The sequence below is a fragment of the Podarcis muralis genome, chromosome 8, assembly GCF_964188315.1.
Source record: "Podarcis muralis chromosome 8, rPodMur119.hap1.1, whole genome shotgun sequence".
In the NCBI taxonomy this organism is placed as follows: Eukaryota; Metazoa; Chordata; class Lepidosauria; order Squamata; family Lacertidae; genus Podarcis; species Podarcis muralis.
Genome location: NC_135662.1, coordinates 34365986 through 34385848, shown reverse-complemented (window position 1 = coordinate 34385848; position 19863 = coordinate 34365986). Strand labels below are relative to the sequence as shown.

Genomic DNA, 19863 nt, shown 5'->3' with positions numbered 1-19863 from the left:
CCTCGCTTACAATTCCCAGCAACCCTTAACAAACTACAGTGCCCAGAATTCTCTGAGGGAATAATATAGGGCATAGGGGCGTGTTCTTTAACTCTTATTTGCTTAGAAACAGAGCTTCTAGATTTTCCCCTAATATAGTCAAGTGCAGAGAGAGTGTGTTCTTATCTATCTCTATATTGAGGAGAGATCTGGCCATTCAAGAAAGTGAAAGAACATCACGCCTATATTCCAGGGTGCGGAATACAAACACCTCCGTTTCCAACAACATTGCCTAGCTAGCCTTTGATTGTGCCGTTTGCACTCGCCCCGCGACGAAGTGATAGCAAAAAAAAAAAAAAAAAAGCATGTTTCTCCGAGCATGCACAGAGCGCCTGCCCTTCGCTGCTGTGCAACCACGCGCAACTCTCAAAACACCTGATGTTAAAAGGATTTAAAGGAGGCACTTTAAAGGAGTGCTAAAGGAGTAGCACTTAGCACCTTTCCTTTCCAGGAGACAAAACCCCCTTAAGGCGCTGTTCTACTCAGCTACAGGTTTTAGGCCGGGTTTCCACTTGGCGACAAGCACCAGAGGGAGCTGTTCGTGCGCGGCAGCCCCGTCCCCTCTCCGGCCGTTAGGCTGGCTCCTCCCCGAGAAGGCGGAGGGCTGGAGCGACTTCGGCGGAGCGGCGAGGCGAGGCGACGGGAGGCGCTGCCGTAGCAGCTGTTTGACAACCCGCCGGCGGCTGGGCCTCTCCGGAGAGAGAGGTGCGTTTCGGGCGGGTTCCGAGCGGCTGCAGCTCCAAAGACCTCGGACGAGAGAGAGAGGCGCGCACCCGTCCGGTAACTTGGGTCGCTCTCTGGAGAGGGTTGGGAAGTGCGCGCAAAGAAGAGCGCATCCCACTTCCCCGGGGGTGGAATATTCGCCCTAAGTAGACGAGGGTGAGGAAGGGGCGTCTTGGCGCGCGCGGGGTGCTGAGGGAAGTCCCCGCATGCATCCTTTAAGAGTTTGGGGGGGAGTTTGGGGCTCTCCTCGAGGGGCTTCGCTCGGGTAGGGGGGAGTTTTTGTGCGCGCAAAATCCTCTTTTTTTTGGGTGGGGGGGAATGTTGCACCTTGAAGTCTTATTCCTCGGACTGGGAGTTGTGCCTTTCTGTAGAGGAGCGCAGACTGCGCGGGTCCAGGAGTGCGGAGAGGCCCCGGTTTTTGTTGTAATCTGGTTGCCTAACAACGCCGTATAGCTTCTTAAAGAGACCGACGCCCTGGGCAGGCGCGGAAGCAACAGTTGCTCTTCTCTTCCGAGCCCACCCTTTCTTTCCTCAACCTCCCCTATTCTGTGACTCCCTTTGTTGATGCCTGGAGATAGGGAAGGTTTCTGCTCTCGGGTATCTGTGGCGCCTTAACCATTTCGCATGGATGTGAAGAAGGGCTTCAAAGACGAAAATATGTAAAGTTACCAGCCCATGAATGAACAGCATCTGTTCAAGGGACTCTTCTTATGGACGGTCAAGACAGTTTTGTCATAAGCGTCTAGCTTTATGAATACCTCCCAAAATACATACAATGTGATTGTAAGTATGTTTACTCAGAAGCAAATGCGGCCGAGTGCAGTGGTACTTACTAATAAGTGTACAAGGGATTGTAACTTTAGTATTAAGGAATGGCTAGTGGTAGTGTGAAACGTTTCGAAAGCATTAAAGCCAACAAATAATATATCTGAAGGCCAGTGATCATTTCCACCATTTAGTGAATAGAAGTCTGTTTCATTTACAAACTGGTTTGCTAGTGAATCTGTTAGTCAGACTATTGCATATAGATTTCTTCAAGGAGTGGTTTTGAGGCAATCTCGGTTCATTGTTATGGGCTGCAATAAATAGCTGTGAAAGGTGGCTTCTTGGCCTTAGTAACAAATAGAGGTTTTTACCAAGTAAAAGTTGAGGTTGGGAATGCATTTCCAATATATTCAGCACCAGTCTAGAAACAGGTGGGCCACTTGTTGAGTGTGCAGTGCAGGCTTTATAAATTTTGCTGCAGAGGGCAAAAGACTGCACTGCTGCTGCCTCAGTTGAATTCAGTAGGGCTGACTTATGAACTGCCATGATTAAAATTGCAGTTCTCTTACTAACCCTTATTTACCTGGAAGTAAGCCCCATTGAATGCTTGCTTCTGAGTAGACATGACTCAGGGCAGAATGATATTTGCTGCCACCTGGGGCATATCCTCTAGCTCCAGCACTGCAGGTGTGTTAAATAACACTGGCATAGTTGGATCATTATCTTCTGAAGCCACAGCTCCCTCTTTTTGTGATATCACTGCCAAAGCAATGGTCTGGTAAATGAGGCTTTCCCTGTGGTGACATTGGTGGAACTAACTGTAGAAATCTCTTAAAGGATATCTGATTCCCACTCTCATTGACCATGCAGGCTGCTCTTTCAGTGACCTGACTGGACTGGTGAAAAAGCAGGTTGACCTTTTGTCACTAGCATGGCTTATTTAGTGCATTTTTACTCTGCTGTTCAGCCAAAAAGGCTTCCAGAGTAGCTTACATATTATCAATAAAAAATAAGTTTTGTAATCTAAAATACATGACACAAAATGAAAAAAGGATGGGGAGGAAAGAGGTGGGTAAAGCAAACTCAGACACCAAAGTTAAATAGCAGTTTTTATAGTGACCAGCTGGAATGAAAACAGTTCCAGGATTGAGGAGCCTGACAGAACTGACCTTTCAGTAGAATGCTGATGGATTGGCCCTGCTTGACAACTGCTGCAACCTATTGGAGTGGTTTCTCTTTGGCGATCACCTCCACCTTGTTGTCGAGTCTGGTTTACATTAGGCAGGTGGTTGGTGAAGTTCAAGGGTAGATATTCAACTGGCACTGATGCTGAACAACTGAGCAGCAGGGGTTCTGTTCAAAGAACCTGACAGTGTTTGTGGCGATGAAAAGCTCTGCTGTTGCCATTTTTGTAACAGTACCATCTGGCAAGGCATTTCTGGTAAATCCAGGCCATCTCTGTTTGAAGGTCAAGTTCTCTCTGTGGTTCAATATTACTTGCTTGCCATATACCAAACTTTGACAACAATGCTGCAGTTTCCAATACGTATAACCATCATACTGCTGCAGGGAGGCAGGAGAGGAGTTCTGAGGTTTTGTTGTAGAATCTTTTCCCACTGGGGGCTTTCAAGGGATACTGCTCATGAGGAAACGCTTATGCTACGCTTTAGCCAAACTTCTTCCTTTGCAGGGATTACAATTATTCTGTGAACCGCCCTGAGACCCCCAGGTATAGGGCGGTATATAATTAAATAAATAATAATAACTTGGTGTGAATACTAGGACCAAACTATAAGATTGGCTTTATGTATTGTCTGATGCTAATTGGCACTGAGATCTCAAACGGCTGCTTGGCTTGTGAGGGGAGAATAACTGAATTTTTTTTCTCTCACTGATAAATTGGTAAACTTATGCTTACTTATTTACTGCATTTTTATACTGCACACTAATAAGTTACCTGCGTGGTAGACATTTTTTTAGCATATAATATATAGACATATGAACTTAACAAGTTAAAATAACTGCTGTTTTCTGCAGCACTTTGACCCGAACTTATGAATGTTTGATCCTGAACTGATAGACAGGTCTCCAGAGGCTGGTTCACAGCACAGCAGAAAATAGCAGGCAAAATAGGTCGGCTGATGTCAAGTGATTGACAAGTGAGTGGCTCCATGCGCCTTTCAAACTTGTCCTGTGTAGGGAGATAACAATCTGTCCTACCAGTCCTGTTCTAAGGACGTGTATTTTATCAGCATGCAAACTAATGTGATTAAGGATTTAGAGGACTCCAAAAGGGAACTTATTTTTAGCATTGATTGTTCTGTATCAGGAGGATTGTAATTGAATTATCCTAGAATGCAATTATTATTATTTGAACTTCCTGCATATTGACTTCATGTGAGAGAGTACGGTAAGTGGTAAAGACATAGTTATTACCTGTGGTACATATTCTGTGTGCACTTTTTCATGTAGCAAAGCTATCACATGAGTAATCAAGTTAATATGTACGTGTGGGTTGCTGTTTAATTAGTATTGTATATTTATGACAACAAACACTTCCATCAATTTAAGAATATCCATTTTTTCAGCTGTGTTTGTTATTTCTTCTAAACCAATATGCTCATGATTCTGTGCAATCTCATGGAAGAGTGGGCCATTTTTGCTGTTCAAAGCTACATATTAAGGCACTACCTTTATTAGGCCAACCATAATGTCACAAAAGTGTGTAAACTTTCAAGTTCCCCAGAATTCTTCCACTGGCTAGATTATGAAAAAAAGGAGAGGGGGAAAGGCTGTTATTCAAGCCATCTTTGTTTGCACCTGATAGAGTCTTAAATGTGGGAGGAGGTAGCAAACATTCAAAGGAGACCCTTTCAGGTGTTTTGCATGTATCAGGTTTCAACCCAGGCCTTCTGGGAAGGAGAAAACACATAATGATTGAGTCTCCATTTCTGCAAATGCACAACCACCCCTTGCTGCTTAGTTTTGCCTCCATCCTTTGGTGAAACACACAGGTTCCTCTGGTAGGTAGAGAATAATAATAAAAATGCAGTCATTATATAAAAATTGGTAGAGATAAAATATAGCTGCTGTGCTAGGTGAAAAAGTCAACAAAACGCAAATTGGGTAGCTTTACCCAGTGGCTGGAGGGAATTCTTCCTTTAATAATAAAATACCATCTTCAGGTGCTATAAAATCCTTTCCCTCTAGTTTAGGATTCTGGCTAAATTTGGGTTTTTTCCCATGTTACAAAAAAACAAACAGGCCAAGGTTAACTGTTGTGCCATAAGGGAAAACTCCACAATATATATTAAGGCAGTGCCTTTATTGAGCCAACCTAAATGTTATAAACGCCTGTGGAATTATAAATCATGGTACAGATGGGAATGTGTAACTGCCAATTTCCACATGTAATTGTTGGAATAATTTGAACATAGTGAATTAGAAGCTCAATAATGATGCACGATGCTAGATGTGTATTGTTAAAAATAATTACTCTAGTGTATGTGATGGCAAGCAGAAGGAAGGGTTAGAAGCTAGTTGGTACCTCCATCAATGAGGGAAATAATGGTAAAGGATATCCTTGCTTATACTGCCTCTGGATTATAGTTTTGGAGTGCCTGGAAAAATGATTGTGCTGGGCTGCTGTTAAGATCTTCTGCTTGCCACACTTCAGTGTGGTTTTGTTTTAAGCAATCTTGTTTGGGCAGGCCTCTTGTCAGCTTGTCCCGTTGACTATTCAGAAACCACATGTGTGGTTTGCTTGTAAGATCTTGAAAAGAATAGATAATAAAAAAGAGGTTGTATTTTTTTCCTGTCTCATTTGCACGTTTCTGACGAACTCTGAGTAATTCAAAGTTCTTAATAAAGTAGTTCTTAGAAAAATGAATTTCTGTTGTTGAAGGTTGCATCTGATGGATCAATAACCCTATATCACTTCCAAAATTGAAAAAATGATGCCTGAGGACCTAGACCAGTTTCTTGAAGAACAAAAAGCAAAGTTGGCACAAGACAAAGCAAAGCTTGACAATGATCCGCCTTACATGGAAATGCAGGTAGGAAATTGATACAGTACTTTATTTTTTAAAAATGGATGAAGAATATTATGACTGTGCTCCTGTATGTAAACGAGTCTGGAATATAGTGTTTTCACCAGTGGCAACCCCTCTTTAGAAAATGCTAGGGAAATTCTGAAGTCCCTCTGTTGCATTGCAATGCAACCTACAAACTAAAACAAGGTTGTCAAACCTCTGGCTCTCCAGATGTTATTGGACTTTGACTCCCATCAACCTCAGCTGGCATGGCCAACAGTCATGGATGGTGCGTTATAGTCTAGGGCCACAGGTGCCACATCCCTGAACTGGTACCTTGCTTCTCAAACACCTTGGTACTAAAACAACTTGGAGCCCAAAAATGCAAACCCAGAAGTAAGTGTTCTGGTTTGCGAAGTTTTTTCAGAAGCCGAACATGCTCCATTTTGAGTGTTACGCTTCCGATTTGAGTGCCACACTTCCGTTTTGAGTGTTACGCTGAGGTCTGTCTGTTTTTGCTATTTATTTTGCGTTTTTGTTTTTGTGGCTTTTTTGTTTTGTTTTTGTGACTGTGTGGAACCCAGTTCAGCTACTGATTGATTGATTGATTGATTGATTGTCTGACTACAGTACAATGTTTATTGCTTTCATTTTATGGATCAATGGTCTTGCTAGATAGTAAAAATCACGTTAAAGTGCTGTTTAGGGGTTGTTTTTAAAAGTCTGGAATGGATTCATCGATTTTGCATTATTTTCTATGGGAAAGCGTGCCTTGGTTTTGGAACGGACTTCTGGAATGGATTAAGTTTGAGAACTAAGGTACTACTATAATGTTATTATAGTGACAGCATGTTAATTCTGTCTGCCTTGTGCTTTCCCCCCCTTTTCAGAACAAAAGTGCAGAGAAGCTTTCTGAGACCAGCAAAATGTTAATAGCCATGGCTAAAGAAAACATTCCACCAAATAGTCAACAGACTAGTATACACGGTATTTGCAATTTTATTTTAAAAAAACGCTTATTGTATTACATTAAGAGAGAATATTACTGTATTTACTGTCACTTTATTTCCTAATGTAATCCCACACCTAACTACTCAAAGTCAAATGTATATAAGTGGTGGTCCTTTCCACCAATGTGAAGCAGGGAAAGAGAACTATGCACATGGTACTATATACTCATAATAAGAAACTGCAGCAGAGCTAATAATATCTTTTCTTGACACAGAGGGATTCCTGTGCAGCTGGGTTGTGTTTTTGGAGAGATACAGTTTCTGAGGCAATATGGCTTTACTGATACTGTGCTATGAAGCACAGTTGCATTTAGTTGTAATGGCAGGTCTTTGGGTGTCCCTTGCATAGTCACGCTAAAGTATTTTGGCCTGCCTTCTTACCTTGGTTGCCATTCTTTTCATAAACTGCAATAGCTGAGATTCCTTGCTCAATGGATAAAATACAGTCAGAATATACTCTTTGCCTTCAGTAAATACTTAGAGGTACATACGAAGTGGAGGATATACAGCTTTTAATATCTTTGAAATGGAGTTGTTTTTATAGTCTTCTTTCGCAGCATTAAGTTCTTTAAATTAGAAAGATTGTACTTTTCATTGGCACTGCCTCTTTCATGTGCATTACATTGCTTTCTTTAAAATATATAAATATTCTAGCTACCTATATTGCATTTCCCAGCCTCTGCATTTTCAGGTGTCTCTTTTTCTCAGTAGCTTACTGTCTGCTTGTTTTGCCTCTGCAATTTCCATCCGCATATGCACCAATTCCTTTTTCATTTTGGGCTTAGGGAGAGATACCTCCTACAGAGGGTTCTTGCAGCAAGTTTATCGTTGCTTAGCAACACCTTTCGTCTCTCTCAGCGTGTAGTTCTATGCTGCTTAAATTTAATTTATTCTCATACATGCTGTCATGCTGCTATTTTTTGTGGCTTCCATCTGTGATCAAGGTCCCCCCCCCCTCCGCCTTGGTAATGACATTTGAGCTTGCTATATAAATGTCCATGGAAATGGGTGCTGAAGTAATTAGAAACTGAAATCACAGACCCTTTGTTTAGGTGAGGAAGGTAGACCTTTAGTTAAGTTCTGCGTTCATTCTTTCAGAAAGCAAAGTAAGAGCCATGTTGCTTCATATCAAAGCAATTGGGTTTTCAAATTCAGATAGTAGAAGTACCAGCACGCTAACTGAGGAAAACATGTCCTGTCTGCAAGTTATAACAGCAGTAGTACCTTAGATCAATACTGAGGCTGGCATTATACATTCTCTTTTGCTTGACAAGCCCTGTCACTCAAAAGGCAGACTGAAGCTCTTTAAACAAATGGTTAGGGGGTACTCAAGGGCACGCAGTACCGGCATCTCTTTTTGTTGTTGCTAAAAAGCGTGGCAGTTACTGTACCGGCACTTCATGGTGTATACTAGCACCTATTTTTCTACAAAAAAAAACAGTGTAAACGGTACTTAGTAATTAACTTTAGGTCCCCTTAATCATATAGATAATATTTTGTTTAAAGTTTGCAGATAAAGCCCTACAGCTGATTATGACTGTGAGAATCCCCTTCTAAGTCTTTGGGCCTTGAAGCTGTCTCCACTGTCTATCCAAGACAAGGCTACAAGATGGTCTGATCAATGACATCCAATAGCTAGATACGTAACTCGAATATGTGTGTCATGTAGCAAACAGGTAACATGAGCCACTGACACTTGGTGGCTAAAGATGTGGATTCGGCAGCTTTCTGTTCAAATATTGATTCTGGCACGGACTTGCTTTGTGCGGCTTTTGGCAAGTCACTCTTTGGGTGCCAGTTCTTCATCTGACCAAATGAATAAGACACTGACCTACTTTGTAGGAATGTTTGGGCAAAACACAATATATTGTGTATGTTTGGAAGTTAAAAGTTACAGATAAAGGATACTTCTGCTACTAAGAAATTGAGAGACATGAACCCTGAGATATACATCTAGAATAAAAGTATCTTCACGCTTGCTGAAAAGTGGCTACTATAAATACATGGAATTCTGGATTCAGACCATAGCAGACAATGCCCTTTCAGATGGAGAAATTAAGCTAAGGAACCTGTTTCCGGGTCTGCTCTGCCTTAATGGAGGCAGCCCCCACAACAGCGGGAGATCGTTGGCGAAGGAAAAAACCCAAGGATGATTGAGGGTAATCATCCTTGCAAATTCCCCCCAGGGACGGGGAATGGGCTTCACTTGCAGTTCATCTTGGTACCTGACTCTTGCTCTGGCATGGAATACAGGGGTCAGGAAGGCGCTGAGTGTAAACCACCGCCATTAAGAAGCAGAGGTTCTCCTGTTAACTAGAGCTTAATTGGAGTAAAGTACAGGTGCATGCTAAAAGAGATGAGATCACAAACTGCAGAACAAACCAACTGCAAGGACTTTAAGGTGCAAAAGGTGGTGTAATTGAAAAACAATAAAAATTTATTATTAATCTAAGGAACCAATGAGTTATCCAATGGTTCTAACTAACACTACAATCTGATATCCATCCTGACTTCCCTCTCTTGAAATGAGAGCCATTAATATCAGCCAAAGAAAGTAGAAAGAGAGATTTGCCAGAAAATGAAATCTTACATTAAATATTGACAATATTGACTGGTGGTAGGAGGGTTTGCTTAACCCATTTTCCTGCTGACACTCCCCACCCTCCTAAGCTGCTTTTCCTTCCTGCAGGAGAAAATCCTCTCTGCTGCAAAAAGGCTCCTTGGTTGAAGTAGAATGGTAATATCTTAGTTTCTCCAGCATTGTCATTTGTTATGATGAAATTCTTCTGCCACATAGCTGCATTTGCTATAAAAGCCAGAAAAGTTATCTTGCTCACTTCTTCCTGTCTGTAAAAATCTCCCTATGACTCAGCCGTTTGGAATTAAATTTAGTGCAAGCTGGTCCTATTTTTTCCACTTTTGAAAGACTAATAGATTTTATGGGTAAGCTTAGAAGTCTGAGAAATAGCGCTTAATCTGGTGGTACACTTTTACTGTAAATGTTCAAGTTTAGACTTATGTGCCAATATGTTGACAGTAATCTGACAGTAGGTTAAATGACATCACTATAAATGACCTTAAAATAACAATTAAGTGTTGCTCACTCTCAGAGGCCACTGAGGAAACACCATGACAGCACCAAAAAATGTATGTCTTCTGTATTTATTTTTTCATCTTTAAGCTGTTGTATGTTAGGATATAAGATACATTCTGGCTACAGCTGATGGAAGTTTTAGTCCTATAGTTCTGGAGGGCACTAGCTTGGGATGGCTGGATCAGACTAATGGTTGTCTAGCTCTGTGTTGTATTTTCTGTCAGTGGCCAGCTGGGTGCCTATGAGAATCTCACAAGCTGGACATGATGGTGATGTCCTTCTTCTGTTTGTTTTAGCAGTTGGTATCTAATGATAAACCACCTCTGTCATTGGGAATTCCGTTTAGCGGATGTTAACACTTTTATGCCACACTTCAACAACCTATATTAGAGAGAAAAAAGCAACTAGCATATTCTACTGACTAATGCAGGGCTTTAGCTGACAATGTAAACTAGGTACTACATGTGATGCTACTTACTAGTCAAGATTGTTCCCAGCTGCAGTTAGCTAAATATTTATTCTACAGTCTTGCCGTTGTACATATCTCTCTGCCTTTCTGTCAGCTGCAATGATCTGTTATAAGGTTAGCTTTGGTTGAAATAGTCCTATGATGTCACAAACAACAAACTCATGCAGAGGATGCGGCCATTTTTGTTACCACAGTATAATGTGCATTATGAGGTGCAAAAGTTAAATTGTTGCCCTGAAGTGCATTGTCATGTGCCCTCAGTTGCACAGTTTCCATGAACCAGACTAGAGATGGGGGAACTTTTTGGCCTTCCATATATTGCTGTCTCCAGCCACCATGGCTAATGGTTGAGGATTATGGGGGCTGTAGTCCAACAACATATGGAGAACTATAGGATCTCCATCCCTGAACTCGAACTTTGATGACAAAACATGTTTAAAATTATATATATCTAAAGGTTTCAGCCTTTGAAAATACTCTGCATATACCAGTTTTGAAACATGAACTGACTTTGAGACAACTACATAGTTCACTCTTTCGGAATTACCGTATTTTTCGCTCTATAACACGCCGTTTTTTCCTCCTGGAAAGTAAGGGGAAATGTCTGTGCGTGTTATGGAGCGAATGCCTACAGATGGCAGGGGAATCCGCTGCAGTTGTGAGCAGTCCGTGGCTCTCTTTGAAACTGCAAAGCGGGTGTAAGCGGCTCCTGTCAGCGAGCCGAGCCGGGCAGGAGGGAGAGAAGCAGAGCGGGGTTGGTTGCTTTAAAACAACCCCGTGCTCTATGTCCCTCTCTCTTCTCCACTGAGCTGCTAAGTAGCAGCAAAGCTTTTCAGCCAGCCTAGCCGGGAGGAGGGAGAGAAGCAGATCGGGGCTGGTTGCTTTAAAACAACCCCGTGTCCCTGCCTGCAGTTTTTTTGCTGTCCGATTTTGGATCAGCCACTGTAGGGGCTGTGTGTGTGTGTGTGTGTGTGTGTGTGTGTGTGCTTGAGCTATCGTTCTCCTCCTCCTCCTTCCTGTTCACTCTCACAGCGCCCCAGCGCTCTCCTGCGACTTTAGGAGTGATACTTTGTGTGTCTCTCTGTGTGTGAGGCATCGTTCTCCTTCTCTTGCTTCCCCTTCACTCTCCCAGCGCCCCTGCTACTTCCAGCGCCCCTGCGACTTTAGGATTGATTGTGTGTGTGTGTGTGTGTGTGTGTGTGTGTGTGAGGCATCGTTCTCCTCTTGCTTCCCCTTCACTCTCCCAGCGCCCCTGCGCTCTCCTGCGACTTTAGGATTGATACTGTGTGTGTGTGAGAGAGAGAGAGAGGGGGGGGGATCGTTCTCCTTCTCTTGCTTCCCACTCCCAGCGCCCCTGCCTCTCCTGCGACTTTAGGATTGATACTCTGTGTGTGTGTGTGTGTGTGTGTGTGTGTGTGTGTCTGTGTGTGTGTGAGGCATCATTCTCCTCTTGCTTCCCCTTCACTCTCCCAGCGCCCCTGCGCTCTCCTGCGACTTTAGGATTGATACTGTGTGTGTGTGTGAGAGAGGGGGGGGGGATCGTTCTCCTTCTCTTGCTTCCCACTCCCAGCGCCCCTGCGCTCTCCTCGACTTTAGGATTGATACTCTGTGTGTGTGTGTCTGTGTGTGTCTGTGTGTGTCTGTGTGTGTGTGTGAGGCATCATTCTCCTCTTGCTTCCCCTTCACTCTCCCAGCGCCCCTGCCTCTCCTGCGACTTTAGGATTGATACTGTGTGTGTGTGTGCGTGTGTGTGTGTGTGTCTGTGTGTGTGTGAGGCATCATTCTCCTCTTGCTTCCCCTTCACTCTCCCAGCGCCCCTGCGCTCTCCTGCGACTTTAGGATTGATACTGTGTGTGTGTGTGAGAGAGGGGGGGGGATCGTTCTCCTTCTCTTGCTTCCCACTCCCAGCGCCCCTGCGCTCTCCTGCGACTTTAGGATTGATACTCTGTGTGTGTGTGTGTGTGTGTGTGTGTGTCTGTGTGTGTGTGAGGCATCGTTCTCCTCTTGCTTCCCCTTCACTCTCCCAGCGCCCCTGCGCTCTCCTGCGACTTTAGGATTGATACTGTGTGTGTGAGAGAGAGAGGGGGGGGATCGTTCTCCTTCTCTTGCTTCCCACTCCCAGCGCCCCTGCGCTCTCCTGCGACTTTAGGATTGATACTCTGTGTGTGTGTGTGTGTGTGTGTCTGTGTGTGTGTCTGTGTGTGTGTGAGGCATCGTTCTCCTCTTGCTTCCCCTTCACTCTCCCAGCGCCCCTGCGCTCTCCTGCAACTTTAGGATTGATACTGTGTGTGTGTGTGCGTGTGTGTGTGTGTGTCTGTGTGTGTGTGAGGCATCATTCTCCTCTTGCTTCCCCTTCACTCTCCCAGCGCCCCTGCGCTCTCCTGCGACTTTAGGATTGATACTGTGTGTGTGTGAGAGAGAGGGGGGGGGATCGTTCTCCTTCTCTTGCTTCCCACTCCCAGCGCCCCTGCGCTCTCCTGCGACTTTAGGATTGATACTCTGTGTGTGTGTGTGTGTGTGTGTGTGTCTGTGTGTGTGTGAGGCATCGTTCTCCTCTTGCTTCCCCTTCACTCTCCCAGCGCCCCTGCACTCTCCTGCGACTTTAGGATTGATACTGTGTGTGTGTGAGAGAGAGGGGGGGGGATCGTTCTCCTTCTCTTGCTTCCCACTCCCAGCGCCCCTGCGCTCTCCTGCGACTTTAGGATTGATACTCTGTGTGTGTGTGTGTGTGTGTCTGTGTGTGTGTGTGTCTGTGTGTGTGTGAGGCATCGTTCTCCTCTTGCTTCCCCTTCACTCTCCCAGCGCCCCTGCGCTCTCCTGCAACTTTAGGATTGATACTGTGTGTGTGTGTGTGAGAGAGAGGGGGGGGGATCATTCTCCTTCTCTTGCTTCCCACTCCCAGCGCCCCTGCCTCTCCTGCGACTTTAGGATTGATACTCTGTGTGTGTGTGTGTGTGTGTGTGTCTGTGTGTGAGAGGGATTGTTCTCCTCCTCCTGCTTCCTGTTCACTCCCCCAGCGCCCCTGCGACTTTAGGGCGACTTTAGCATGGATCCACATGGATCCTCAGGATTTTTGCATTGGGCTACCCCAAACTCACCGTCAGATCACATGTCTGTGGCCACAGCATGAACCACAAAAATCATACATCCACTGTTTTGTTTAGAATATTTTTTTTCTTGTTTTCCTCCTCTAAAAACTACGTGCGTGTTATGGTCTGGTGCGTGTTATAGAGCGAAAAATACGGTATCTCAGTGATTAGCTCAGCTAATTTTTTCTTTAAAGTAATACTGCTCTTTGGTTCCTTGGAATGTTATCGTAAGGTGTGTTTTTTAAATGGATACAGTTAGATCGGCATACATTGATCTAATAAATTGTTTCATTCCGTTTGGAGATCATTTTCTTTCGAAATAGAGTATCAACCCTCACTTTCCTTCCAGATAAATATACTGTTCTGAGTTTCACTGCTTCTAAAAAAAAAAAAAAAAGCAATTGAAATTTACATAGTTTAATCCGAGGTAGCTTTAATCACTCCTCTTTCACTGCTTTTTGTGGCCAGCTTCCATTGCTTCACAACTCCAAGATTTCTTTAGTGACTTTGAAAGGGGAAAACGTAAGAACATAAGAAGAGCCTACTGGATCAGGCCAATGGTCTGTCTAGTTCTGTAATCCAGTTCTCATAGCGGCCAAGCAGATGTCTATGGGAAATTCTCAAGCAGGACCCTAGCACAAGAGCACTCTCCCCTCCTGCGGTTTCCAGCAACTGGTATTCAGGAGCATACTGCCTCTGACCATGGAGGCAGAGCACAGACATTGTGGCCAGTAGCCATTGACAACCTTATTCTCCATGAATGAGAATTAGGCTAAGGTTACCAGATTTTTTTCAATGAATCCTGGGACACTTTTCAACTTTAATGGATTTTGTATGGGGACAGATTTGTAAATCCGGGGACTGTCCCCGGGAAAGGGGGACGTCTGGTAACCTTGAATTAGGCATCCATCATAACCATGTGAAAAGTTGCTTTTGGCATTTTTTAAAGGACAAATAATGCTTTAGGTTTACATGTTCTGATTGATATGCTTTGGGAGTTCTGCCAGATGCATATGCACTGTGAAATAGAATCACATATGTGGCTTAAAAAATAAGTCTGATAGTATCCAACTAAGTTTCACTCAGAGTAAACCCATTGAAATTAATGAGCATGACCAAGTTGGGTTCATTAATGTTAATGTGTTTGAGTATAATTTATTTGAATACTGCCCTTTTAAGTGTAACTCAAAAATAATATCGCAAATATACACAAGGTTGCTATTTTCATCATCCAGCTAGAGTGGCCAACCTTAGTCACATTTTTTTTAGAAGTGCCTGTCAAGAGATAATCTTCTCAGGTTTTTCACCTTGGATAAGAACGCATCCCCTTCTTTAACTTTCTGAAGCTGCTTGCAGATAAGATTAGGAAGGGGATACATGTACTGTACTGTGGGTTCAGCTATGGAATAGGGGACAGCAAATGTCAGAACTCTTAAAAGCGTCATATGTCAGAACTCTTAAAGGCACTGTTTGGGGAGGAGCAAAGTGTACAATTGCCTTTTATGTTAGGCAAAATTATTTTGTGTCATTGAACAATATATACTGTACTTTGTATTGATTAATGGACAGGCCTTGTAGTTGGTGGTAAAGGTAAAGGACCCCTGAGAGTTAAGTCCAGTCGCAGACGACTCTGGGGTTGCGGCGCTCATCTCGCTTTACAGGCTGAGGGAGCTGGCGTTTTTCCGCAGACAGTTTTTCCGGGTCATGTGGCCAGCATGACTAAGCCACTTCTGGTGAAACCAGAGCAGCACACGGAAACGCCATTTACCTTCCCACTGGAGCAGTACCTATTTATCTACTTGCACTTTTTGGCGTGCTTTCGAACTGCTAGGTTGGCAGGAGCTGGGACCGAGGAACGGGAGCTCACCCCGTTGCGGGGATTTGAACCGCCGATTGGCAAGCCGAAGAGGCTCAATGGTTTTAGACCACAGTGCCACCTGCATCCATAATTGGTGGTAATTCTTTTCACCTAACAAGGCCAGGCTAAATTGGAGTTTTCTTGAGAGCACAGTGCTCTGAACTTGGATTACAAGTTCCTAATCACCAGTGAAAAGTCCTTTTGTTACATAGAATTTAAATTTGTTATCTTTGAATGCTGTCCTTGGTGTCCAGTCTGCAACACATGCACATCCACATTGTTTGCGTAGCTCATGCCTATGTTCTGAAATGCTTACTTGCAGATTATGGCTTAAGCTTGCCTCTCGGGGAAGAATATGAAAATAAAAAGCACAAATTGAAGGAGGAGCTGCGACAAGACTACAGGCGTTACCTTTCTCAGGTAAAGGACTTTATATTTGATTAAATTTCTGGTGCTGGCTGGCAAAGTGAAAAGTACATTTAAGCTGGCATTTGCTAAGAACCGGAGATATACTAATTTCTAGAATTTATTACTGCAGCTTATGTTGCACATTATTTAGTCCCAACATTGCGCTAGGTGCTGTATAAAACATAAATGACAAGAAGCTCTTGGAATAGATTAGTGGAAGAGGGTTTTCAGGAGATTTGGTGAAGGAAAAGTAGGTGGTCTGATGAATAGGGCAAAGCTGTCTCTTGGACAAAGGGAATGACGTAGTGTTGGCAGAAGAGGAGGGGGTTAAAAAATGGAAGACTTCACTGATGGGGACCACACAGTCACTGGGTGGGGGCTTGGGGGTGGGGAGAACCACAGCCAGTGCTGCAGCATAAGTAATTGTAGGAATAGTTGTTATAAAAGGAAATGCAAAACACCTAGCATCATCGAAACAAAGAACATGCTGAGAAATACTACATATATTGTGTGTAGACTGGTTGGAGGACTGAAACCTGCGGAAGGTGGAAGATGAAGAAGGGTTGCTGAAAAGCAACTGGAGTTGTGTGGGGCCAGGAGAGGACAATGCCTTGAAAGCAAAGGCAGTTGGGAGGACAGGTTGTTGATGCCAAAAGTGCTAGGTCAAGGAGAACGAAGCAGTTAGATTCTTAGCATAAGCTTTGAAAAGAACAATTTCAGTGCACTGAAACATAGAGGGGATCAGAGAGCCAAATGTCAAAAAGTGCAGGCAAAAAGGATAGATTATATATGTGAGGTTACTAAATGAAGGCTGATGGGAAAATTCAGTGATTGTTTTCTCCAATTTATACAGATTATATATATTATATACTCTCAGTAGAGATTTAAAGGTCAGCAGAGTAGATAAATATATTTCAGAAGCATTTAAATGTATATGTTCAGAATCTGCTGCTCAAGAATCAAAAACTACTTTTCTGAAATATTTTTAAATGCACACATGCCACTCTGAAGGGTGAGTGAGACTGCAATGAAACGGATTTTGATAGGATGTTCTTTATGAATAGTCTGTTTTCCTGACTTTTAGGGTATTTCACAGACAAAAAAGAAGGTAGGGTGCTTGCATCATGCTACTCTTCAAATTAATATAACATTGTGCTTGGTTGTAAATTGCTAATGAAAAGTTTTGGGGTGAAAATCAGTCTTTGTGCTTTGCTGTGCTCTGTGAGCTGCCTCATCACAAGATAATTATGCATAATTTCCATTAATGTCATCTTTCCACATTGTCTTTTCCTTTGATTTCACTGCTCAATTGATAGTCCTCTTCATTACCTTTAATTTAATGAATGTTTGCTACAGAGCATGCTAATATTGAGGAATCTCTGTACAATGGAACCATCAGTTTGAGCTAATTTAAACGATTAATCTTGGAATGCTCTTAAAAAGAGAGCCTTATTATTCAATTATACCTTATTGGAATTCTATCTTGGATTTACCCGCCTACGCGGAAAAAAATTCCAATAATATGGAAACATATAATAGTTATTGGCATGTAGACCAGGAACAGGCAAAAAAGAAACTGCAATCTTCTGCACACTTTCAGGAGAGCAAATCCCATTTTATATACTGGGACTTATTTCTGATGAAACTTACATAAGATTGTGCTACATGTTACTCAACTTGATGGTGTTTCTTGTTATTAACTTCTCTTTTTAAAGTTAAGATAAAAATGCTGTACACAAATACAGCATTTTCTGTTTGGAGCTTCAAATGATGCATTTTTTAAAAATGCAGTAGCATGTTTTATATTTCTATTCACCAGATTCCTTGTGTGCGCAATAAAATAACCATGATTTAGGCTTTTACTATCTAATTTAGATTAAAATGAGTGGTGGAATAATAAACTACTGGGTCACAATAAGTACGGATCGTAGGACAGTACTACTCAAGTCAGTTTTGGTAGTTTCATGATGATGCATTGGCCCATAGTTAGGTTACTGCTCTCAGAATAAGCAAAAAAAACAACCCCTGTATTTTGCTGAAAGAATTGGGTTGTATAAATTGGCTCTGTGATAGAAATGATTTGAGATTAATTTAAAAGATTGTATCTAACAGTGTTGCTCAGTATGCCTTCCATCAGTGGAACAAGGAGGGAAGTAATTTTGGGCAATTTCCCAAGATTTGATTTCAGGGCCTAGGCATGGATGGAATAACAGAGGAGAGGTGAATTGGGGGGAGAGGTGGGGAGGTTTCCCTTTTGCTGATGGAAATCTTACTGTAAACTGAATACTGTAAGTGGCACCATTGGATACAATGCATAATACATAGTAATGCTGAACTACTTTGAAATATATATTTACTAAATTATTTGGCATCGTCTATATCAGATCAATGCATATGGTCATTGGTTTTCTTTTGTGCAGAAAAAATACCTTACATCTGGTGAAGTTGACCCATTTACTCAGGGACTATCACTTCCTATTGGTGACAGGAGGTCTGCTAAGGTAGGTGCACAAAAACTCAGTAAATATTGCATAGTGTTTGCAGCTTAATATATAGAATTTCCACACCTGTGAAAACTGAAGCTTTTGTATGATGTACCTTAGCAGGCCACCTGCAGAAGGTTTTAGTTTGATGCCGCTGGAGAAAGCACAGCCCTTTACTTTCAGTGCAGTCCCTAACCTGAAAACTGCTGGCTGACTGGAATTAGGAAAGCAGTGGAAGTGCCTCACTGTCAGAGGGGCAAGTTCACAATGGAGGCCCCCACTATACCTGAGGACAGCTTTGTGGATGTAGAGTAGGCTTCATCAAACTCTGCCCTCCAGATGTTTTGAGACTACAATTCCCATCATCCCTGACCACTGATCCTGCTAGCTAGGGATCATGGGAGTTGTAGGCCAGACACATCTGGAGGGCCGAGTTTGAGGAAGCCTGGTGTAGCGCTTCTGCAGCTGATTGGTTGCGGTAGCCAGAGTTAGGCTCAGAAGCAGGGCATTCACGTGGAAGGGATAAGATGGAGGCCATTTGTCCAGAGATGCTGCAGGATAGGGCCCTGTCTGTATTTTGGCCTGGAGCCGGCATAACAAATTCTGCTTCACGTTGGAACCAAGGGATGGCTATGCAGGAGGAGGAGTGGCTTAAAAGAGAAAAGTAGGAGCAATTTTTTTAAAAAGAACAAAAATGGGGGGGGGGGGAGAAGTAAATGCTTTCTTACCACCACCCTGCGCTTCAGTTGTGGGATGGATGTGTCGCGAGACTAGCTGCCATGCCTTGCCCCCTCCACTATCCCTACCCACCCTCCTGGTGTGTGGATCTCTTATTGGTTCTGTACAACCGTTCAAATCAGTTAGAATGCTGCCTTGATTTCAGTCCAGAAATGAAATCTTTTTTGAGCCTCTGTTGGATTGGAACTTTTTTTAGAGGTGGAACTTGCGACAAAATGTTGCATTGCAGAGTGCTCTTGTTCAGGACACTCCGTTCCATTTCCTCACCCCCCAAACCCTTGTTTTCGGTCTTTCCCTCTGAACACCATTCTGTAGCTCCTGAATACACCCAGTTCTTATTGAGCTATTTTGGGCGTTCTCTCCCTGTTCCTGTTGGCACCTCCCTCTTACTCCTAAGATTGTGTTGTTTTGGCGGTTATAGCACCAGCACTCTGAAAATTGAGATAAATAGTAGTACATATGTTGTGCAAAATATTTATCTTCATTAGTATTGTTTCTGTGGATTGTCTTATGCCATATCTCATCTACAAACTCCTCTTGGATACTTGGCCTTTTGACATTTAACAGATGGTGAGAATGCCAGATATTGGGTACTCCTCATAAATAGAAGCTCTAGTTTATTCTCCTGCTCTAAGGAAGAAAACTCCACATACTGTTTCATATTAACTGGTTAATTTTCACCTTGCAGATTTAGTTATATGCATGTCACCCAAACAAATTGTCTGTACAGTGGTACCTCGGGTTACATACACTTCAGGTTACATATGCTTCAGGTTACAGACTCCGCTAACCCAGAAATAGTGCTTCAGGTTAAGAACTTTGCTTCAGGATGAGAACAGAAGTCGTGCTCCAGCAGCGCGGCGGCAGCAGGAGGCTCCATTAGCTAAAGTGGTGCTTCAGGTTAAGAACGGATGTCTGGAATGAATTAAGTACGTAACCAGAGGTACCACTGTATTTCGGAGCTGTCTGTACTATTATTTCTGTAGCATCATGAATACAAATTATGAGAGGATAGGTCCCTTCTCTAATGGACTACCAATCTAGTTAAAAGGAAATGATCAAGGTGTAGCTTTTTTAGGGAAAGCATTCCTCAGTCTGGTTCTTAGTCATATTGATTTTATTTCTTTACGGCTAAACAAAGTAAAGACTATTTAAT

General features: G+C 42.9%; 1 protein-coding gene across 18 annotated transcripts in view; it reads left to right on the top strand.

The window, feature by feature from the left end:
• CSPP1 (centrosome and spindle pole associated protein 1) overlaps window positions 1-19863 on the top strand; it is a 75655-nt gene that overhangs the window by 19066 nt on the left and 36726 nt on the right. For 2 of the 18 annotated variants that reach the window (XM_028736781.2, XM_028736776.2), the window contains exons 1-6: window positions 512-819; window positions 5432-5582; window positions 6449-6545; window positions 15401-15498; window positions 16571-16594; window positions 17907-17987. In XM_028736781.2, the coding sequence (XP_028592614.2) occupies window positions 5481-5582; window positions 6449-6545; window positions 15401-15498; window positions 16571-16594; window positions 17907-17987 (402 nt within the window). In that variant the 5' untranslated portion in view covers window positions 512-819; window positions 5432-5480. Of the gene's footprint in view, window positions 1-499; window positions 919-1261; window positions 1546-3564; window positions 3687-5431; window positions 5583-6448; window positions 6546-15400; window positions 15499-16570; window positions 16595-17906; window positions 17988-19863 lie in introns of those variants that run through there. The other 16 variants (XM_028736785.2, XM_028736782.2, XM_028736771.2 and 13 more) reach the window with 15 other exon arrangements.